General features: G+C 40.0%; 1 protein-coding gene across 2 annotated transcripts in view; it reads left to right on the top strand.

The window, feature by feature from the left end:
- The first annotated feature begins 6078 nt into the window (after positions 1-6078).
- Positions 6079-19046, top strand: part of galnt18a (UDP-N-acetyl-alpha-D-galactosamine:polypeptide N-acetylgalactosaminyltransferase 18a) — a 183502-nt gene continuing 170534 nt past the window's right edge. Inside the window, exon 1 of one of the 2 annotated variants that reach the window (XM_044355427.1) lies at positions 6079-6782. In XM_044355427.1, coding sequence (XP_044211362.1) covers positions 6539-6782 — 244 coding nt within the window. In that variant the 5' untranslated portion in view covers positions 6079-6538. The remainder of the gene's footprint in view (positions 6783-19046) is intronic. The other variant, XM_044355428.1, reaches the window with a different exon arrangement.

Genomic DNA, 19046 nt, shown 5'->3' with positions numbered 1-19046 from the left:
GCTTTTGACAAATTCACCAAAAGACCCTACAGGACGTCCTCTTTCATCTTCAACATCTTGGAGAAAGTCTTGTCCTTCTACTCAGGTAGCAGCACTGCCATTTAGAAAGGAAAGGTTTTTTATCTAACATGAATGTTAAGTGCAGTGGGTTATAAAGAAAAGTGTCTTCTAAGCGCAACAGTGCTGCAGGTTAGGATGAAAGATCTTTTTGTAAAACTCTACTGGGTACAAGATGCCTGGGGAATTTTCTGATAAAGATGTAACAGGGCTGTCTAAAGCATTCCTGCTTTTATTTTAATTTCACATTAAGTCTGTGTTGCATAGCAAGTCTTAATAAATAAGCCAAAACTAATGAAGCACAAGTCAAGTACTTAAAATAAAGCTGGCATTTTGGACCATTGTCCAACCTGGGCTGCACGGCACTACTTGGCCATTCATCTGAGCTGATTGTGCTATTAGCTTGCAGCGCAGGGGGCTGCAGCTCTCATCCTTTCTGTCAGAGCAAACACTTGTCAACACAGAGGGCTTTTCAATTGATCCATCCACAAACTGATTTAATTAAGCCCTTGTTGCAGCCAGGCATGGCCCCACATAATCAGCTCGATATTGTCTGAGCAACTCAAAGAGATGGTGTCCACTGATATCAAACACAGTGCTCCCCTGGCAGCCTTCTTTAAGTCTTCTCATGGTGAAGTGTGTCATGTCATGAGAGATCCAGATGCATGCAGCACTTGCCGTGAGCTTAGTTTCAGCATGTTTTAGCAGTCATCTCTTCTCTTACAAATTGTGGCTTTAAATCTTTAAATACAATCCTATTAGACTGGAAATACTGAATCCACATGAAACAAATTCCCTGTACAGGTGGGAGGATCTGCATGTTTTGTTTTTTTAAAATCTCTGAACTGCTGCTACAGTAGCTGCATAATCACCCAACAGTGTACCAAAGGCCCTAACCCCCTGTTCACACATCCAGACTCAAAGTGGCAGGCCATGTCTTGCCTCTCATTAGCCTGAAGCTTGCATCGTGTTTAGCATTTAGCACATAATTCATATACCCAGCTCCGATGGTATGTTTTTTTCCCCTGCCACTATACAACAAAGTAGTTCATTTCCTGAACAATGTGTTTCCATGCATCACACGTTGCTCTTATTCAAGTCCAGGTAGCTCATTACAGTTATATCATGGGGAATCGGTAAGCCACTGACTGTGACAGTTAGCTTCTCCTTTGTTTTTTTGTTGTTGTTGTTTTTGAAGCACTTTAATGTAGTTGAGTAGAAACAAATCCGTGCTTCTGTTTCTGATTAGTTGCAGTTTCCAGTCATCAGGGGACATTAGCAAGTTTGTATCTTTCTCACTGAATTTAATTTCAAAATAACACCCTGGCACAACCTACCAACCATGAAGTTGGAAATTGAGAAAGGATACAATTTTTGCTAATTTTATGCTAGTTTCAATTGGGGAAAAGTTGTTTTCAACTCCAAGGACTTAGCTCCAATTGGGCAGTTATTTTCTCCCTTTTGGGAGAAAACTGCAAAACTATTTGAAGCATTTGAATGCTTCTTTTTTTCTGGATTTTAACTTCCTCTTAGACATGTTAAAAGAAACTGTTAACGGGTGTGTGGAGATGTTGGACTTAACTGAACCGAACATTTGCTTGGGAGGGACACAAACGTGAGGCTGCTGATGATGACAGCTAAGCAGAACCACTTTGGGCCGTGCATCCCGCTTGACTTGGCCAATCACTCCAGCACAGCTCTCTCTGTCTCTCTGGTGTTTTCTTTTCTTTCTACTGAGCCATCGGCCCAATTTGTGTAACGATTCTCGGTTCTCCCGATGGCCACTCCACCATAGCACACAATGTGTTTTGGTGAGAAACTGTGAATGAAAACATAATTTTTGTTTGTTTACAGAAAAACTCCAAGGGCTATCTTTAATGCAAAACACGTCTGTGAATTTAAGGCTCATGAGAAGCAAGAGAGAGTCTCCCACTTTTAGTCTGCATGTGTGAACAAGGGGTAACTCTAGACTTTAGGCTGAATGAACAAGTCTTTTTGATAAAACTGAGCCATGGAAAATCTCTCTTTGATATTCCATCTGATTGCCTTGAAGCTGCTCATTAGGTTCACTTCCACAACTGTGAGCATGAGTTACAGGATGACAATGACTGGCCCTTTTTTTGAAAAAAGGATGTCGTCATGCTGCACATTCTGAAAAACACACTATTTTTGCTTCCTTTTTTGGACAAAAAGAGAGAGAAGAAACATGGAAGTGAGACAAACAGACTGATAGATAGACAGACAGTCAGTCAGACAAGATTGAAAGCAGCATAGAGCAGAGAGCCTTAATATTTCAGATCTAATGCATTATTTATACCGTAGGCAAGTCGGCTGAATCTGCCAGAGTGCTCTTAGGTGAATGGAGAGTTTTCAATTCGGCGCCACATGTGTGTACGTGTGTATTTGCACGTGTGTGTGTGTGTGTGTGTGTGTGTGTTATTGGCGAAGCAGTGGATGAAAGACAAAGATGAAAGCAGCAGCCCAGAGGCTTTAACTGTGAGATCCATCTGTTGGTGGTGTGAAACTCTGAAGTAACTTTAGCTCTCAGGTAGACACCCTAGGTGGCCAGCGATCGGATGTGTGTGAGTGTATTCATAAGAAGCCAAGGAGGCAGAAAGTGATGCAGATGAGAGGCTTTTGGACAAAGTCATGAAGACTCCTATTTACTGGACAGTATATACAAACACATCTAGGCCGCTGATATACTTGCTTTTAAATACGCGTTCACCTCATTTGTCCTGTGTTCCTTGGGAGTGTTGGTTGTGCACGTCCTCAGAAATTAACGCTACATGTCCACGAGATGCAATTCAAGTGAGGTCAGCAGCAGACTCAGATCACCACAACAATGGCGGAAAGTTTTGAAGAGAAACTCACAGAGCTCGTCCACAACTGTACACACACAGTTCACAAGCAACTATGTGAACAATTATGCTGGAATCGTAAGTGATGTCTATGTGTACACCTTGGTAAAAAACAAGAATACCAGCAAATTTAGGGACTGTACAAAAGTTTATTGAAGTGGGAACGGGAGTTAAATTGTATGTATTACTTTCTTAAAAGCAAGATCCTCGCCAGTATTATTCATATTGTTTTTGGACCGTAGAAAAAAACTGCAAAACCAACACCTTTCCCTTTAAATAGACCCTCCAATCTATTTAGGCAGAACTACATTTCTTGCAGGGGTGTCCTTTCCCTGACACCAATAACTGGCATATGACAGTTTTACTTCTATCAGTTAACATTATTTACACACACATCATCCACACCATAGTCTTCACCATAAGCCAAAACTGAGTACAAAATCACACCTGGTGAGTATGGTAAAAAAAAAAAAAAACAAGCTGATATATGAAACTTAGGACTTTTGTCGAGTTGTGTACTTACATTATCCCAAATGTTTCCAACAATTTTCAAACCCAGAGAAATCTGTAATTTAATCAAAGTAACGGACTGTTTCATTTGGTTGCATGTCAATGGCGTCATACCTCCTCTACCAAAGAGTAAACACGAACAAGATGCATACGGCGGTGCTGTGTTTGTCCGCTACAATGGCGTCTACCAAAGAGTAACTTACACACATACAAGATAATACATCGGCGTTGTGTTTGTTCCACAGAAACTTTTATTCAGTTTTAAGCCACATTTTCATGATAAATTTAGGTCGCTTTTAACTATATCTTTTAGCCGGAAGAAGGATTTTAGTCATTAACCGTCTGGATCTTAAGTTATAAGAGAAATAAACCAAACAAGTGTTAGCAACAGCTCGGCTAACAGCCCATACCGGACGTCCGGTTGTCGCCGTACATCGTCGGAGAAACACTGATTTTTTAGGTAAAACAGCTTTAATTAGTATTTTAACGATTTTAATCTGCGCGTACGTTTGTTTTTGGAGAGGAGGAGACCTCTGCGGATAATTCAGCTCCCGGGAGAAACCGGTCGAACGTCTGGATCTAAAGTTATAAGAGAAATAAACCAAACAAGTGTTAGCAGCAGCTCGGCTAATAGCCTGTACCGGACTTCTGGTGGTCGCCGTACATCGTCGGAGAAACACTGTTTTTTTTTTTAGGTGAAACAGCTTTATTCAGTGTTTTTACCTGTAATCTCCGGGTCCGTTTGTTCTTGAGAGAAGGAGACCTCTGCGGGTAATTCGGCTCCCGGCAAAAACATCCCGAATGATTAACACTGGAGTAATCCTGTCCTGGTGAAGCTGGTTATTTAACACATGGATGTATAAAGAGAACTGGATACAGCGTCAGAGACGGGGCCCCGTTCATTTCTATGAAAGTTGCTCAGTGGCGCATGAAGCAATAAAAAATCAACTTCCCGGCATGAAAGTACCCGGATCTTCCGCATTGTGCGGCCCATAGAGCATGCGCACTAGTGACTTTCGCTCGTTCTCTTCCATGATTTAACAACGAAGACAACAACTCCCATGATCCCTTGCTACTTCACACCGTCATCACACTCCGCCTTTTGTTATTGCTTTGATTGAGAGACCCCCAGTGGCTGAAATTACATATTGTGCGTTTAAATCAATAAACAATAAGTGAACATAAAATCATTTTCTGTTTTGATTAAACCATAAATGCAGATCTAGATATAACTAAACAATGTTAAACAAAAACAAATGCAGGATAGTATGTGAAAGCAATGCTACAAACATATGTTATACTGGCTGAAAACAAACAAATTGGAAGTATGGAAAGAAATACATCAAAGTGTAATGGTGAAAAATGGTGTGGTCTCACCCACTTCGTCACACCATTAATAATTAAAAGAGCATAAAGAATTTTAGATCATATCCTCATATTTAAACCTTGTTATGTTAATAGCACAATAGTTTTCACATAGCCACAAAAATGCACAACAGAAATGAAATTAGCTATTAACAAAGTTATGTCAAACATAACAAAATGATGTGTCCTTTTTTAACCCAAAACTACTAAATAAATTTATTACTGCTGTCACTGAGCTGGCACAGGTGCCAGCTATAAGGCTGCTGAAGGACTTAAACTCCACAATTTTTGTCACCCAACCCCAGATTCCAAATATTAAAAATAGATTTGAATTAGATCTAATGATGTTGTAACCTGATATGTTAAAAATAAAAATCTGGGATTAAAAAAAGTGAAATGTAAAAATGTAAAATGTGGTTTGGGGTCTCCCTAATCCAGTTGCTGAGAGGATGTGTTGAAAAAAGGAACAGTATTAAAGGACGGGTTCACTATTTTTCATGTTTGCCTTAAAACAATATTCAAGTGTCCAAATGAATAATGAAATAGGTTTTTCTTGCTGTAATCATTCCTCCTGTTAATACTGCCAATTAAAAGATCCCCTCCAAATGCTTTTGCAATGTTAAAAGATGTACTTAAAAGTTTATCTAACGTTAATATGATGCGTCAACAGTCCGAGTTAGTTAAATCAGATGGACACCTTCCAAAGTTAGTTACTTTTTAGAATAAAATTTTCTCTTTATTTCCTTGGACAGTGTTTTCCTGTTTCCACTAAAAAGAAAACAACTTTGAAAGATATCCAGTTTATTTGACAAATTCAGATGGCTGATGCTTCGTATTAGTGTCAGATTAACGTTTAAATACATTTTTGCATTGAAGGAGGACTGTGGATTTTGGCTCCCATCACTGAGGCCAACACTGAACATGCATAAGGAAGGGATCTTTTAATGGCCAGTATGAACAGGAAGAATGATTACAGCAAGAAAAAACAGTTTCAGTGTTCATATGGGTACCTCAATATTGTTTTAAGACAGACTTGAAAAATTATGAACCTGTCCTTTAAGTTACTATTTGGTGTTTTGCCCTTACAGGTGCTGTACATCTGTTGTACTACAACAGAATCTACAGTGTTTGAACACACTTTCATACCACACACAAACCTGTACACATGGTCTAAGCGTCACAAACATACATTAACGCACACAAGACAGTCCACCCTTTACATAAACGCACTTTCATTCCAGTTACCTCACTGTGCCTATTCATCACTTGCTGGGTCGATGCACTTCAGCTTCTTTGCTTTGCCCTCCTCCCTTCCACCCTCCTCTGCGTACTCCAGCTGTGAAGGGGGCGGCAAAGGCAGGCAGAGCCCGCCTCCTCCCCGCCTATTGGGCTGTATGAGGACTACAGGCTGGCGGGGGGCGGAGGGGAGGGGTGGGGGGTTGCAGCGCTGCGTCTGACAGCTTTGCAGCGGCTGAGCGCAGCTTGACTGACCGGCTGCTCAGCGGGAACTCTCCCTCTTAGTGCCAATATCAGAAATACTAATATCACGGCAGGGTGAAGCTTTTAAAGCCTCCGGAGGATTAGCTATACCTCAGCCCGGACCTGAGAGCGCACAGGCGGACTGACTCCACACATCGCATCGCTGTAGTTTCATTTAGACACATTTCTCGAGTGCGTCTTCTCCTCCATCCACCTGCCTGCGCGCGTCGGGAAGAAGAAGAAGAAGCCCATGGAGGGATGTCGCGATGCTGTGCACAAGGAGAACTAAAACTTTGGTGTCGACATGCGTGATCCTGAGCGGCATGACCAACATCGTGTGTCTCCTGTACGTCGGCTGGATCACCAACTATGTGGCCAACAGCGGTCCCAAAGTTGCGGAGAGCGGCGGCGAGGCGGAGAGAAAGTTTGAGGAGGACAGTAAGGGGGAAACCTTGAGGATTATCGAGAGGCTGGACAGGCTGGAGAGCGTCGTCAACGAGCACATCAAAGGTCAGCACATTGTGGTGTTATTACGGTGAAAGTTTGAGTCCATCACGCACTCGAAGCAGCATCAGATTCTGGTCCTCACCAGCCTAAATACATCTTAGCCTTCTAATACTTACTTTACATCACCAACTTAACTCCCTGTAGCAATATTGAGCTATATATATTACAGTATTTTTCTAGTCATGAAATGATTAGTTAATTAATCAGTGCTTTAATGAATCAATTAGTCGAGCAACATACAATTAATTGACAGTTTTTAAAGTAATTTATCAGGCAGAAAATTCCAACATCCTCTGGTTCCAAAAATGAGCTTTTGCTTTTTCTGTTTTATATCATTATAAATTGAATATCTTTGGCTTTGAGGCTGTTATTCGGACAAAACAAGCAATTTAAAGTTGTCACCTGTGATGAGCACTTTTTAAAAAGGTAATCGAATGATCAGTTATATAATCGGCTCACCTGATGCCAAAAGTAAAACGTTTATTTAATATGAGTGATGATAGTAGAGTGAAGTCTCCTTTGAATAGCAAACAGCTGTTGTAACATCCCAAAGAAATATTTAAGTCCTCATGAAGGAATATCATAAGTGAGTTCCTTACACTGGGATATACTGTAAGACGGCTGCAACTGACAACTTTTTGTCTGAACTCAAAGGTATTTAGTTTGATACAACAGGAGACTGAGAAAATCAGAGAATATTCACATTTTGAAGCTTGAACCAGAGAATTTCTGGCAGTTTTGCCTAATAAAAGATTTAAACAATTATCAAAATAGTTGATTCATTTTCTGTCAATCAAATCATCAATTTATCAACAAAGCTTTTCAGCTCTATACTGCATAAAGCCAAAGTATTCACCGGACAAAAGAGAAACACTTGATGATTCTGTAAGATTAGGAATGTGTGAGACGGTCACTGCAGGGCCACACAGACACATAACGTGTTCATCATAGAGGAGCATTGCTGGTCCAGCTTTATTGTTATATAGTAGTACTGTTGTTTGTCACCATATTCAGAGACACACAATATTAACCACGATAATCAACTCATCAGAACATTAAATGAGGATTTTGATGCGAGTGGTGTCTCAATTAAATTCATTGACCTTTAAGTGTTCTATTTGAATATGCTACTTGTATTTGCATCATGACCTATTTACAGCCCTTTCTGGCCAGCTCTTTAAGTCCAACCTAAATTCAGAAATCAGATTAGGTCAATTGTCTAAGAGTTAATCAGGTCAGAGTTGGACCCGGCAAACTTTTTCACGTCACTCAGAATCTGCGAACATCTTCTTCACGACACCACACAAGCACTCAAGATAGTCTGTTTACGGTTTTGTTCATTGATAAAATGTTGCAACAACACACACAGGACTAATAGTACTCCCCCTGAGTCCTCTGTGTTTTAATTACCCTCCTCAGAGCTGTACATCAATGAGTCAACACACATTAAGAAGTGGGACAAACTCTTCCTTTATCCTCAGCTAAATGGGACAGTGCATGATTCACTAACTGAACGTAGGAGAACATGCACTCAAGCGCAGCACTGAGATGATTAACACTGGATCACTTTATGGTGAGAGCTCTTCTCTAATGCCCAATAGACAGTAGAGAACGCCATTCCTCTGTAAGATAAGGACCATAATTTATCAAACATCTCTGAGAAAGGCTGTTGATCCGGGATTAATTTTCTGTTTCAGATGAGCTTGTTGAGAACATGCATGCGGATGGGCGTCTCTAATCAGAGAGGCTAAATTAATACTGTTCAGAGGGAAAACATCATTTCAGATGCATAGATACATAACTGCTGACATACAGCCATAGACGTCACACTTACAGTGCACATGCTTTGCACATTTTCTTTTAGATAAGAAAAAGATAAGGCTTTGCATCATAATTTGAGCACAACAAACTTTTAAACACACTTTTTTTGCTATCAATGTGATGTTGCTGATTCTTCACAGAATTCGACAGTGCTTAAACAGTCATTTTAAGTATTTTGAATATATGCAAATGACATACATTTCATTAATCAAACAGACAGCAGCAGAGCCTTGAGTGATATTTCCCTTTCATGTACTTATTAAACCCCCAGTCCTAATTAATTAAATTTTTTGTATGTGCCCAGATGGAGAATAATCTGTATTTTTACCATTGTAAATGAAAATAGACACTTTTTGGACGTCCTCACAGTTGGTGAACCAAGCTGTTACTGCTGCACTCCGACTACCTGCATTCTTTCTGCCCTTGTATCAGTTGCTCAGGTAATGAGGGGACGTATAATCTACAATAAATCCAAATGTGAACAAAGCCAGCTGTTGGGTCACAGTGGCAGCCTACAACAGGGGGCACTCTGTTTCCACTCTGAATGGGAATTTTATAGTGGTATTGTCCCAGTGGTTCAGCATCAGTGTCTTACAAGTGGTAAATATGGATAGAGAACATTATCTTGTCCAGTATGGTAAACAGTCAAATGCAAACTTACAAACTTGTACACATACCTGTATGTGCTGCATGATGTTATGATTGAACCACACTACTATCAGTGTTTTCTAACACAGTACTTTGGATCCTTTTAACTATGCAAAGTGCAGCTCCCCATTTTGCAGAGATGTTGGTATGATACAAAGGATGCTCATCATTCACATGGAGAACAGCAGACTGATGGTGTACTGAACTGTTGAGAAGTGTTAATGGAATCTGCATAGGCTCCGGGGTTATAGCGGGTGAGTAAATTTAGCCTCCGGAGTGCTTGGCGCACTCCTCTCCTCCACTCTGCTTGGTCCTCGGAGCCGATGCCAGATTACATTATCAGCCAGGGGCTGATGTGTTTATGTGTTTATGCTTTGTCACTGATACAAAAAGACCAGACTGTGAAGCCGACATGCAGCTATGAATGAGAATAATTCAACGTTACAGGTAGGGAGCACAGAAAATATAAACTGTACTTAGATAGATAGATAGATAGATAAAAACCTTTTTACTGATACTACTTTCATTGGCTGTGAACTGGAGGCTGACGGACTGGGTTTGTGATGTTTGAATAAGGGTTATATGAGCATATTACTAATAACTCTCAAGGGCTAAATGTTCCTGTACTTTCAAAAGTCCATGGTGATGTCACCTGTTCATGCAGTAGCTCATGTCGTGTCACTTCATGAGAAACCAAAACTTCAAATCTGAGGTCATGAAGTGGAGACCCAAAATGTTGTGTATTAGATAAATAAATATGACATCATGAAACAACTATTCATTTGAATAGTTTAAAAAAGAGTTTTATTCAAGTTTGTTTCGTTACATAAATGTTGATTTCAAAATTCCCTTTTTCACAAGTTTTTATTTAATAATGGCTAACCCTTTTCCCTTTGCCGCTTTTAATATAATAGTGTCATTTTTCATGAGAGTGGAATTATCACTGCCCATTCAGCTTTCAGCTTGTCATGTCCTCAGCCTTTCTCAGTAAGTTCAACAGTTTATTAACTAGCTAGCTCCTGTTGGCTACAACAACCAAAGAGAAAGATTGTATGTTTTTTCTTCCTACAGAGTTTTATGTGTCTTTTTCTGAGGAACACCTTTAGAATCAAAACTCATCCAGAGGTAACTCTGAATTAGCCAGCTGCTGTTAATACTGGTTTTGGTGCTGAGTAATAATCCAATCTCACAAATCTGCCTAGTTAGCTGGCAAAATTTAGTGGTTGAGCCTGCTAGAATAAGCTGTGATTGGCTGAAATATAAGGCTGCAGTGAGAACACCACTGTCATGAAATAAAACATTGGGAAAAATTCCATTATTAAAAAAAAACATACTTTTTTAAAATACCTTGCCCACCCTACCCTATGAAAACAAGAAATTTCATAATGATTTGACTTTTAATCATTTCTTAAATAATTTTACAGTTTATTAGTTGAGTTATATATTTGTCTCTATGCATTATATAGCACAATTCATACAGTAGAGGTCATTCAAAGTGCTTCACATAAAAACAAATAATAAAGCACTAACAAAATATAGGAATAAGTCAAGAATCAAGAAAAATTAAATTGAAATGAAAAAAATATGTATTTAATTTATGTGCTTTACGAAGGCAGCAAAATAAAACAGACATGTCATAAAATCATCAGGTTTTAAAATGAAAACAAAAAACAATCTTTGTGTATGAAAACCAATTCAGTGTAGGAAAAAACAAGAATAAAAAAAACAGTGTAGGGTGGATATTCCATTCGGTTAGCTAAGCAGAAATGAGACGTCCTGGCTCTGCTGAAGGTATCAGGTGGCCCCTCTGGCTGGTGCCATGTTACATTGCTGGCTATGGCGAGGCCGAGACTCAGTGAGGAAGAGATTCAGGTCATGAAACAGTACATATTTTAACACGTTTGTTTACAGTCATTCATTCCCACATTGCATGACTGTATAACTGTAAGATACACATAATTAAGAGCAGAAGAATACTTATTTCTACAAGACAAAATGGATTCTTGGCTACAATGTCTCATCTGCATCTTCAGAGGATCTGCCTCCTCACATGTGATGTTGTGTTTTGATCCATGTTCTGCATTATTTGTTTCTATCCTGCCAAATACAAGTCTTATTTTTAGTAGTCTCTTTATGAGTCGAACGCAATGAGAGTTGCAAGTTGATCCATGTTGACAGTCTGCTGAAGAGGAGGAGTGTGCAGGGTGGACTTCTGAGACCGTGTGTGGGTGTGTGGGTGTGTGCGAGCGCTCATGGTGTAAGTTGCGTGTCTGGCGTGTCATCAAAGATGTATGGCAGTGGTGTGAGATCTGATGTTGATGTCACTGCCTGCCTATAGAGCCTGTGTATCGTTGCATGAAGAATACTGTCACTGTAAACATTCTGACATCAGTCGGTTCAGGCTGCCTTGACACTGTAACACACAGGTGCACAGGGACGTTGGAACAGAGAAATCAATCCTGTTGCCTTTTTTGGCTCTGTGCTCTTAGTTTCGCTGCCAGTTGCACCCTAAGATGCCTGGGGATGATACAAAATAATGCAATTTAGTGGAAGGGTAAGGAAAGAAAGAAAACACTGATGCAGGTGGACATTCAAAACTGCTGGATTATCCCAGATATAAAGGGGTTTCATATTAAATCAGGGGTGACTTCTGCTCCTGTGAATGTTAAAGACCTCCCGTCCCTCACTTCTCATCTGCACTCTCACACCACTGAAATTGAAAGGAAATCTGCCAGGGAGGGTGTTTCAATTTGGTGACGAATCCGCTTCTATATTCTTGTATGCGTCTGTCAGATGGAGGAGGTGTGACACTCACAATTCCAGAAGTGTCACTTTCTTTGGATTAAAGCTTGATGGCTTTGTTTCACCTCCTCCGTACGGTTGCCTTGCTCTGATCCTTGACAGCATAGTGTAGATTATTAAGTTCTGTTTCAGGGGAGCTCATCCCCATCTCTTTCTGGTGGAGATATTTAAGGCAAGATCCAAAATTAACTTCTAGCCTCACCTGTCTACAACTGGTGACCTAGAAAATTGTCCTGGAAAGTGTCTTTTTTGCTGAAAAAAAAAAATTGAATCTGAATTAGACAAAATATTGTTGCTTGTTGCTGAGGAGTAGGGCTGTAGTCAAGTTATACTATAGTATAATGTTCAACTAATCAATTAGTTGCACGGGGGGGGGATAACAGACGTGATTTCTTGGTCGTGAGACGCTGCAGCATTTACTGTAGTCTGCACTGGGCATTTACTGCCAGACTGACAACTTAGTGCTAACCTTTTCTTCTGCTCCGCTCGCATTCACCGCCACTTTTCTGCCACTCACTCTTTCCCAACCGCTACACACACATATTATGCAATGCCGTATTCCTTAACTGGGCTGCGCCGACACAGAGGTTGACTCATGTATCGCTGCATAGAGGCTCCCAAACACTATTGATTTCTGAATGAATGGATATTTGGTGTTATTTTTGGCATTAGAAAAATTGTTTTGGCCTGGCGGGCTTCTCGTTGTTATAATTATAGGAGAAACACTGATTGAATAAATGTTCAGTACGTTCAATAAACGATGAGTACAGTTAGACCTAGCAGTCTCCATTAGGTTGGGCGAATTCAAAGTTGTGAAAACAATGGGGGTGTTTTAAATATACCCCCGTTTTCACAGGTAATTTGTTTGTCTGTCTCTCCCGCCACAGGAAATAATGGATTAATCCTGGAAGGCTACTGATGTAGCACTTTTCTTCTTATGAAAGTAACACGGTGATTATTCGACCAATGAGAATTTGGTCAGACAGGAGCATATCGACCAACTAATCAACCAGAAAACTACAGCCCCCATCTCTGAGTTTTCTTTTTTTTCAAGCCAGTGAGAGAAATTTGAGTAAATGCACTTTTTCACTTTTCTTCCAAAAAATAATTCATTGTTATACTGTAGATGTAGCACAGGTTTACGACACCAGCATGCACCAGGTAGCTGCGAGGCGCCATGGTTTACTGTCTGCTTATTTACAAACAGCACCATTTGATCTGATATTCCACCATACTGTAGTGTTCCAGGCAAGATTGTCATATAATTTTAAGGTGGTGTTGTACAGGTCTGTAAAGTCTGAAACAGAAAATTCACTTTTCTTGCGGGTAGCATTCAGTTTGCGTCTTGGACAACTGCAATCTGATTACTTGTCTCCACTCTGCCTTTTTGAAAACAGTGGCTCATGCCTGCATGAAACGATCCTGACACTAATAATGTCTAGAGAATCTGGAACCTGTACCCATGGCCTCAGCCCTTTCTTAACCATTTGCAACATAAACTACTTGATTGGTAGAGCTTTAGAGGGCAGTATACCTCCTGGGATTATGTGCTCCATTAGAGGCTTAGTCCAAGGCAAAAAAAAATAGTCCTTCTCTAGAGCCATTGTTATGCTTTGATTTTATTGACCCAGTGTGTCTTTGGTAGCCAGTAGGGACAAAGTTTAACAGGTGAAAGGTAACCACTTAGTGTGATCAATGACCTTTACTGAGTTGTCCATCTAAGACACATTGTAGTGATTGTAGTGCAGAGGAGGTTCATCCATAGAGGTTCTGTCTAACTTGAACATAAGAAAGTAGAGATAAGTAGCCAACTAGTTTAAAATAACATGATGCTGTGGGTTGGTTTTCCTCTTACCCTCCCCATTTTTTTGAGTCACCAGCTGCCACTGTTGTAGTAACATTTGCTGCTTGGTTGTAATGTCAGACCTCAAGTGTCAGTATTCCTATTTCAGTTGCAATCAGGTGTTATCATTTATTGCAAACACAGTCAAATATAACACCTTGCACAATATGATACAGCAATAAACAGGCAGGTATGAACATTTTAGATCAGATTTTACATCAGTGTGAGTAATATAATAGGTGATGTTCAGCAAAAGTCCTCAGAGATGCATGTCAGACTGAGTCAGAGCATTGCTGGAGTGTCAAAGAGATTCTCTACATGAATAAGATACAGGATGGATCAAGCTACACGTCACATCAGTATCATCACCATCACTGCCCTGGAAGCCCACACGGATGACGACAGTTTTAGTTCTCATAAATAACCCCTATGATGCTGTACTGCACATCCAGCCTGTCTCAAAGTAAGAAATGCAAGAAAAGACTCAAGGCCAAGATGGAATTAAAGAGGAGTTTGGGGCTCTGCTGCACTGACACAAGATTAGAGATCAACTCTGTTGACTTTGTGCAGGTTGATTCTCCAGGGATATGGTTCAAAACTGTGAGCAGCTCTTTGAACTGAAACTTGTTTGGCTGAGACAATGTCTGGAATTGGCGATGAGGTCAGAGCAGCTGAATGTTCTTTTAAAAATTCATAGTCATACTGCCACAGAAGGCCACTCACAAGGATGAAAGGAAGGGTGACCAGATCCCAGCAAACCAAAGGTGGGACAAAAAGTATGTTTGTGTGGTACACGTTATGAATGCTGAGAGGTAGTCTAAAATTTTGATAATATGTCTATCTAAATTAAAAAATAAACATTTTTATTCTTCCCATTAGCTTGTAACATATTCTCTTTGCCCTCTGGTTGATTCAGTAGCACACAATAGACCGTGCAGGTTACAGGTTAGGCGTTTAGCATGTGAAGGATTTAAAAAATATATTTTATTTGAATGCAACTTTCCTAACTCCCAGGCTAAGTAAATACAGAAAGCATAAAAGGAAGCTAAAGTTTCATAGTTCTCATGGTCTTATGCAATAGTCTGCTTGCACTCATGTATTCCCTTTTTCTATTCCAATAACCATTAAAAGTATTGTGCTTCTCTTCAACATTGAATCTGACTAAACTATATAATAAAAGAGAACAGACAGGTTGCTGACATGGGATTCAAGTCATGGCTTCCGTTCTTTCAAGTATACTACTGGTGCTTTAAAAAGAGTATATGGCATATAAAATTGAGGGCGAACCCAGGATAGAATATCCAAAAAAGAAAAGTAATACATTTAGATCAAAGAACTTTCCTATGCCTCGTACACTTTGTCCATCCTTAAATTAAACAGATTTTCACTCAGTGGTTTTCCTGCTCTTACACTTTAAGCGACCCTGCCTATATTATCTCTAACAACAGATATAACCAAATGGCATGATTGTGCATTCCAAATATTATTATTCAGACTTTTCTACTTTGTCCATCACTGCAACAACTGCAGGCAGGTCCTCACAAGTTATGCACTTCCAGCCCCATCGAAAGCACCTGGCTGAAACACAAGAATACCCCTGTATTAAAATCTAGCACCACACTGGAGGCCCACAATATTTTATTCTATATTCTAAACAAAGTTCATCTTACCTTAGATGTTCTCCTTGACTTTATACTTTTTGTTTGAGTGTGCAGCTTACAATGAGGCTTTCCCCTTGAGTGCATAGGTGTAGAATTCCTTACAACTGTATCCAAGTTTCACACTTGTGCGTGCACCGGTTCCGTTGGTCAGTCCACGCTGCCTTCATGAGGGAAAACGCTGTATCTACAGAAGCATTAGTATAGGGGATGCTGAAAAGAAAGGATGCAACAGCAGTCATATTTGGTGTCCTTGTGCCTCAAAGCAAGGTTGACCACTTCTCCACAACAGGAGTTCTTCTCTCCACAATATCCTGCTGGTGTGGCAAAGTCACACAGTATTCTTCATACAGTTCATCCATGTCCAGTTTCCCCCTTATCTGGAGGACCTCCACCGCATCACCAAGATGGGACAATATGAACTTGCTCCTCGGTGCCAAGCTTTCAACACTCTTCTGGTAGTTGTTGTCTGAGAAGTCATACTACTTTTCAAGGTAGTTGAGTGCAGCCTTGTAGAAATTGGAAAGATGATGTTTGATTGCTGCTGTCTTTTGGTCTGGAAATCGTTGGATGATAGCACTGGTCTCCATTCCAAAAAAGGAATCCATCTGTCATTGCTTCATCTTGAGAGTGGACATAATCTTATATAGCTCACAGACAGTCCTGTCCTCTTCCTCCAATAGCAGCACAACATCAATGAAGATCTTCGGCAAATTCTTGAGGAAGGACAGGTACACCTGTAGCTCAAGGGCTTACCCATCACTGTCCTGATCCTTTTTAAACAGTTGTCACAGTGACTTTGGGCACTGATCCTCTCCCAGTGACAAGAAATAGCTCTTGATAGCTATCCAGCCTCTTGACAGCGGGCCATTTTTGTCGATTTGGAATGGAACCATTGGTGTTTTTAATTTTCTCAAACAATTCTCCACAGAGGCAGGTGCAAGCACATCTGTAACTATGAGCGCTTTTGTATGACCACATGACATTTTTTTTAAATCTCTGAAAAAATGACTGGTGCTAGCTTACTACCACAGTCTGCAGACGTGTATGATTGGGAGTGCTGCACAGTGTGGTAAACGCCAGTTATTTCAGCTGCTATTACCTTATCTGTCTGGCAATCATCTTTGGGTTACAGTAGGAATTCATCCATAGATTGGCATTTCTTGTGAGACTCACACGTACTGTGTCACTTCATGTCGCATTCCCCCACATGTGGCAAATTTCTTTGCTTCACACTGTTATAAGTAGTTTCCCAGTCTTCGTTGTAGCTGCATTTCTTTTTCTTTGTGGTAGTTTGTGGTAACTTGCAATTTTCCCTGTTGGGCGTAGCGTAGGCAGCAAAGATGGTGACAGGTTTACCTGCACTTGATGTGTGCAGTTTGATTGACATCAAATACAGCTGCGTGATGACAGCCTTCCCTGCTTTCTTCAGAGCCATTGGATAAAAGCCCCATTTTAGAAAAATGTCTGTCATGCAGTGGTTTGACTTTTGAAAACTAGAGCCAATAAAAGTGCAGGACATTGTCTCAATATGTGGGATGTGGGACGCGGGATAAAATTGCTGTGCAGTCTCGCATAAAGTGAGACACCAGGTCTCCCTAATGAGAGGCGACACAATGTTTGTGCAGGAAAACCTGACCTTGACCACCTTGAATCTCAGTTCTTGCATCATGACACATTCATAGATTCATAATGACATGACAGCATCAATTATCTGGATATTTAATTTAAATCTGAGAGACTGTGAAATTTTTGAATAAAATTACATTTAATATTAAGACAAACTCATTATGTTTCATTTGGACCTAAATCAGAAAGCCTTCTTTTTTGTTTTCCTCAGAGCTTTTAAAAAATGTCAAGAAATTCCCAACTGCTTGTTTCTTTTTTATCTTTAAATGTATGTATTTATGCACAAGCACAAACAATATTACCATAGTTTTAGGTTTGCATAGATGAGTGCATGATGGTTTCTTGAAGTTATTTTCCAAGATCAAATCTTGGAAAGGAAATGATGAGTTATCAGGGGGAGCCACACTATCAGCCTCTTGGCATTTTGTCTCTGCAGCCAAACTACCTCTACACAAATACTATATTTGTAAAAAAATACATTATATTTATTCAAAAAGGCTTTGTGGATGCAAAACAAAGCACGTATACCACCATTCGTCAGTTGATTTTACGTGATTTGTCTTTTATAAGTTATCACAAACTTATCCAAACTGTCATTTGCTACTCTACACTTTCAGTTCAGATAGTGTCAAAGTCCACTTCAGCAGCCTGAAGCCAGATTTGCTGAGATTAAATTCTCATTAATTAATTTGCCCACTCCAGCTAGTTTGCACCTGCAAGTTAACCATCATCAGGTCGTGTCAGAAACTTCCAAAATCCACATTCGTCCTTCTTGCTTGGTTGGTCACACCTGCTCAGTGTGTTAGAACAAAAGTTTCTTGCTCACTGGACTGATGAAGTCTGTCTCAAATTATGGTGTTCATTTATATTCACAAAGTCAATTCTGCATTAAAAACTGTCATGGATAATTGGTGAACTAATCAAATCAATGAAATTATAGAGCAGCTTAACACTCTGTTGTAGCTTGAACATGACCACTTCACATATTCACAAAAAACAACCTCCTACCACCACCACCTTCACCACATTCACCCCAACACCACTGTCACTCCTGCCCCCCTCACAGCACAGACCCTTTGTCCTACCACCCCCTCACTTCACCTGACCCAAATACTGTCAATCACATAGTCACTTATAGTTCTGGATGACCTTGATTTCCACTATCTGTAGCGGTCAAGAAGAATCAAATGGAACGTTCCACATCATTCTGTGTTAGTATTTGTTTATAAATGTCTACAGTATATTATAATATTAATATATATAATTATTATTATACATACAGTATAATTACAGCAGCAACAAATTACCTTATGAAGTGGATATGGCTAATGTGCAAGCATTTGCCTATTTACACATCCAGCAGACATGGAGCAACATTAGCATTCGTTTGGAGTCCTGTCTCTGTCCACCTGGCAAATGTAAGTCCAATATTCACTCTTCTTTTTTGCTGTTTTGATCTCCACCAACCCCTAAGAGAAATATTTTGTTTGCTAAATGCTCCACTATGTTCACTAGCTAGTTGCTAACTTTGTTGGTCTGCTGTTTGGTGCTAGACAGGTAACGTACAGTGTTTATTGGAATTTTTTCACTGCAGTTGCCTGCTGTGACTTGAAATGAGGTTGTTGAGAGTGGTGAGACTGAGCCAAACAGCAAATTGTGGACTGTAAAACCAAAACAACAAGGTGAAAGATGCTAAAACAACCGGTACAAGTAAGGGAAATGGCAAAGTCAGGTGATAATTCTCTGTGGGTTTGTCACTATGAGCGACATCTTTTACATTACACATAGACATCTGGTCCTTCATTCATATAAAATTATTGATTAGTGCAGCTTGAATTAACTCAAAAAAGATTTAGTGTCAAGTTC

The sequence above is a fragment of the Thunnus albacares genome, chromosome 7 (genome assembly GCF_914725855.1).
Source record: "Thunnus albacares chromosome 7, fThuAlb1.1, whole genome shotgun sequence".
NCBI lineage: Eukaryota > Metazoa > Chordata > Actinopteri > Scombriformes > Scombridae > Thunnus > Thunnus albacares.
This window is presented reverse-complemented; position numbering and strand designations above follow the sequence as displayed.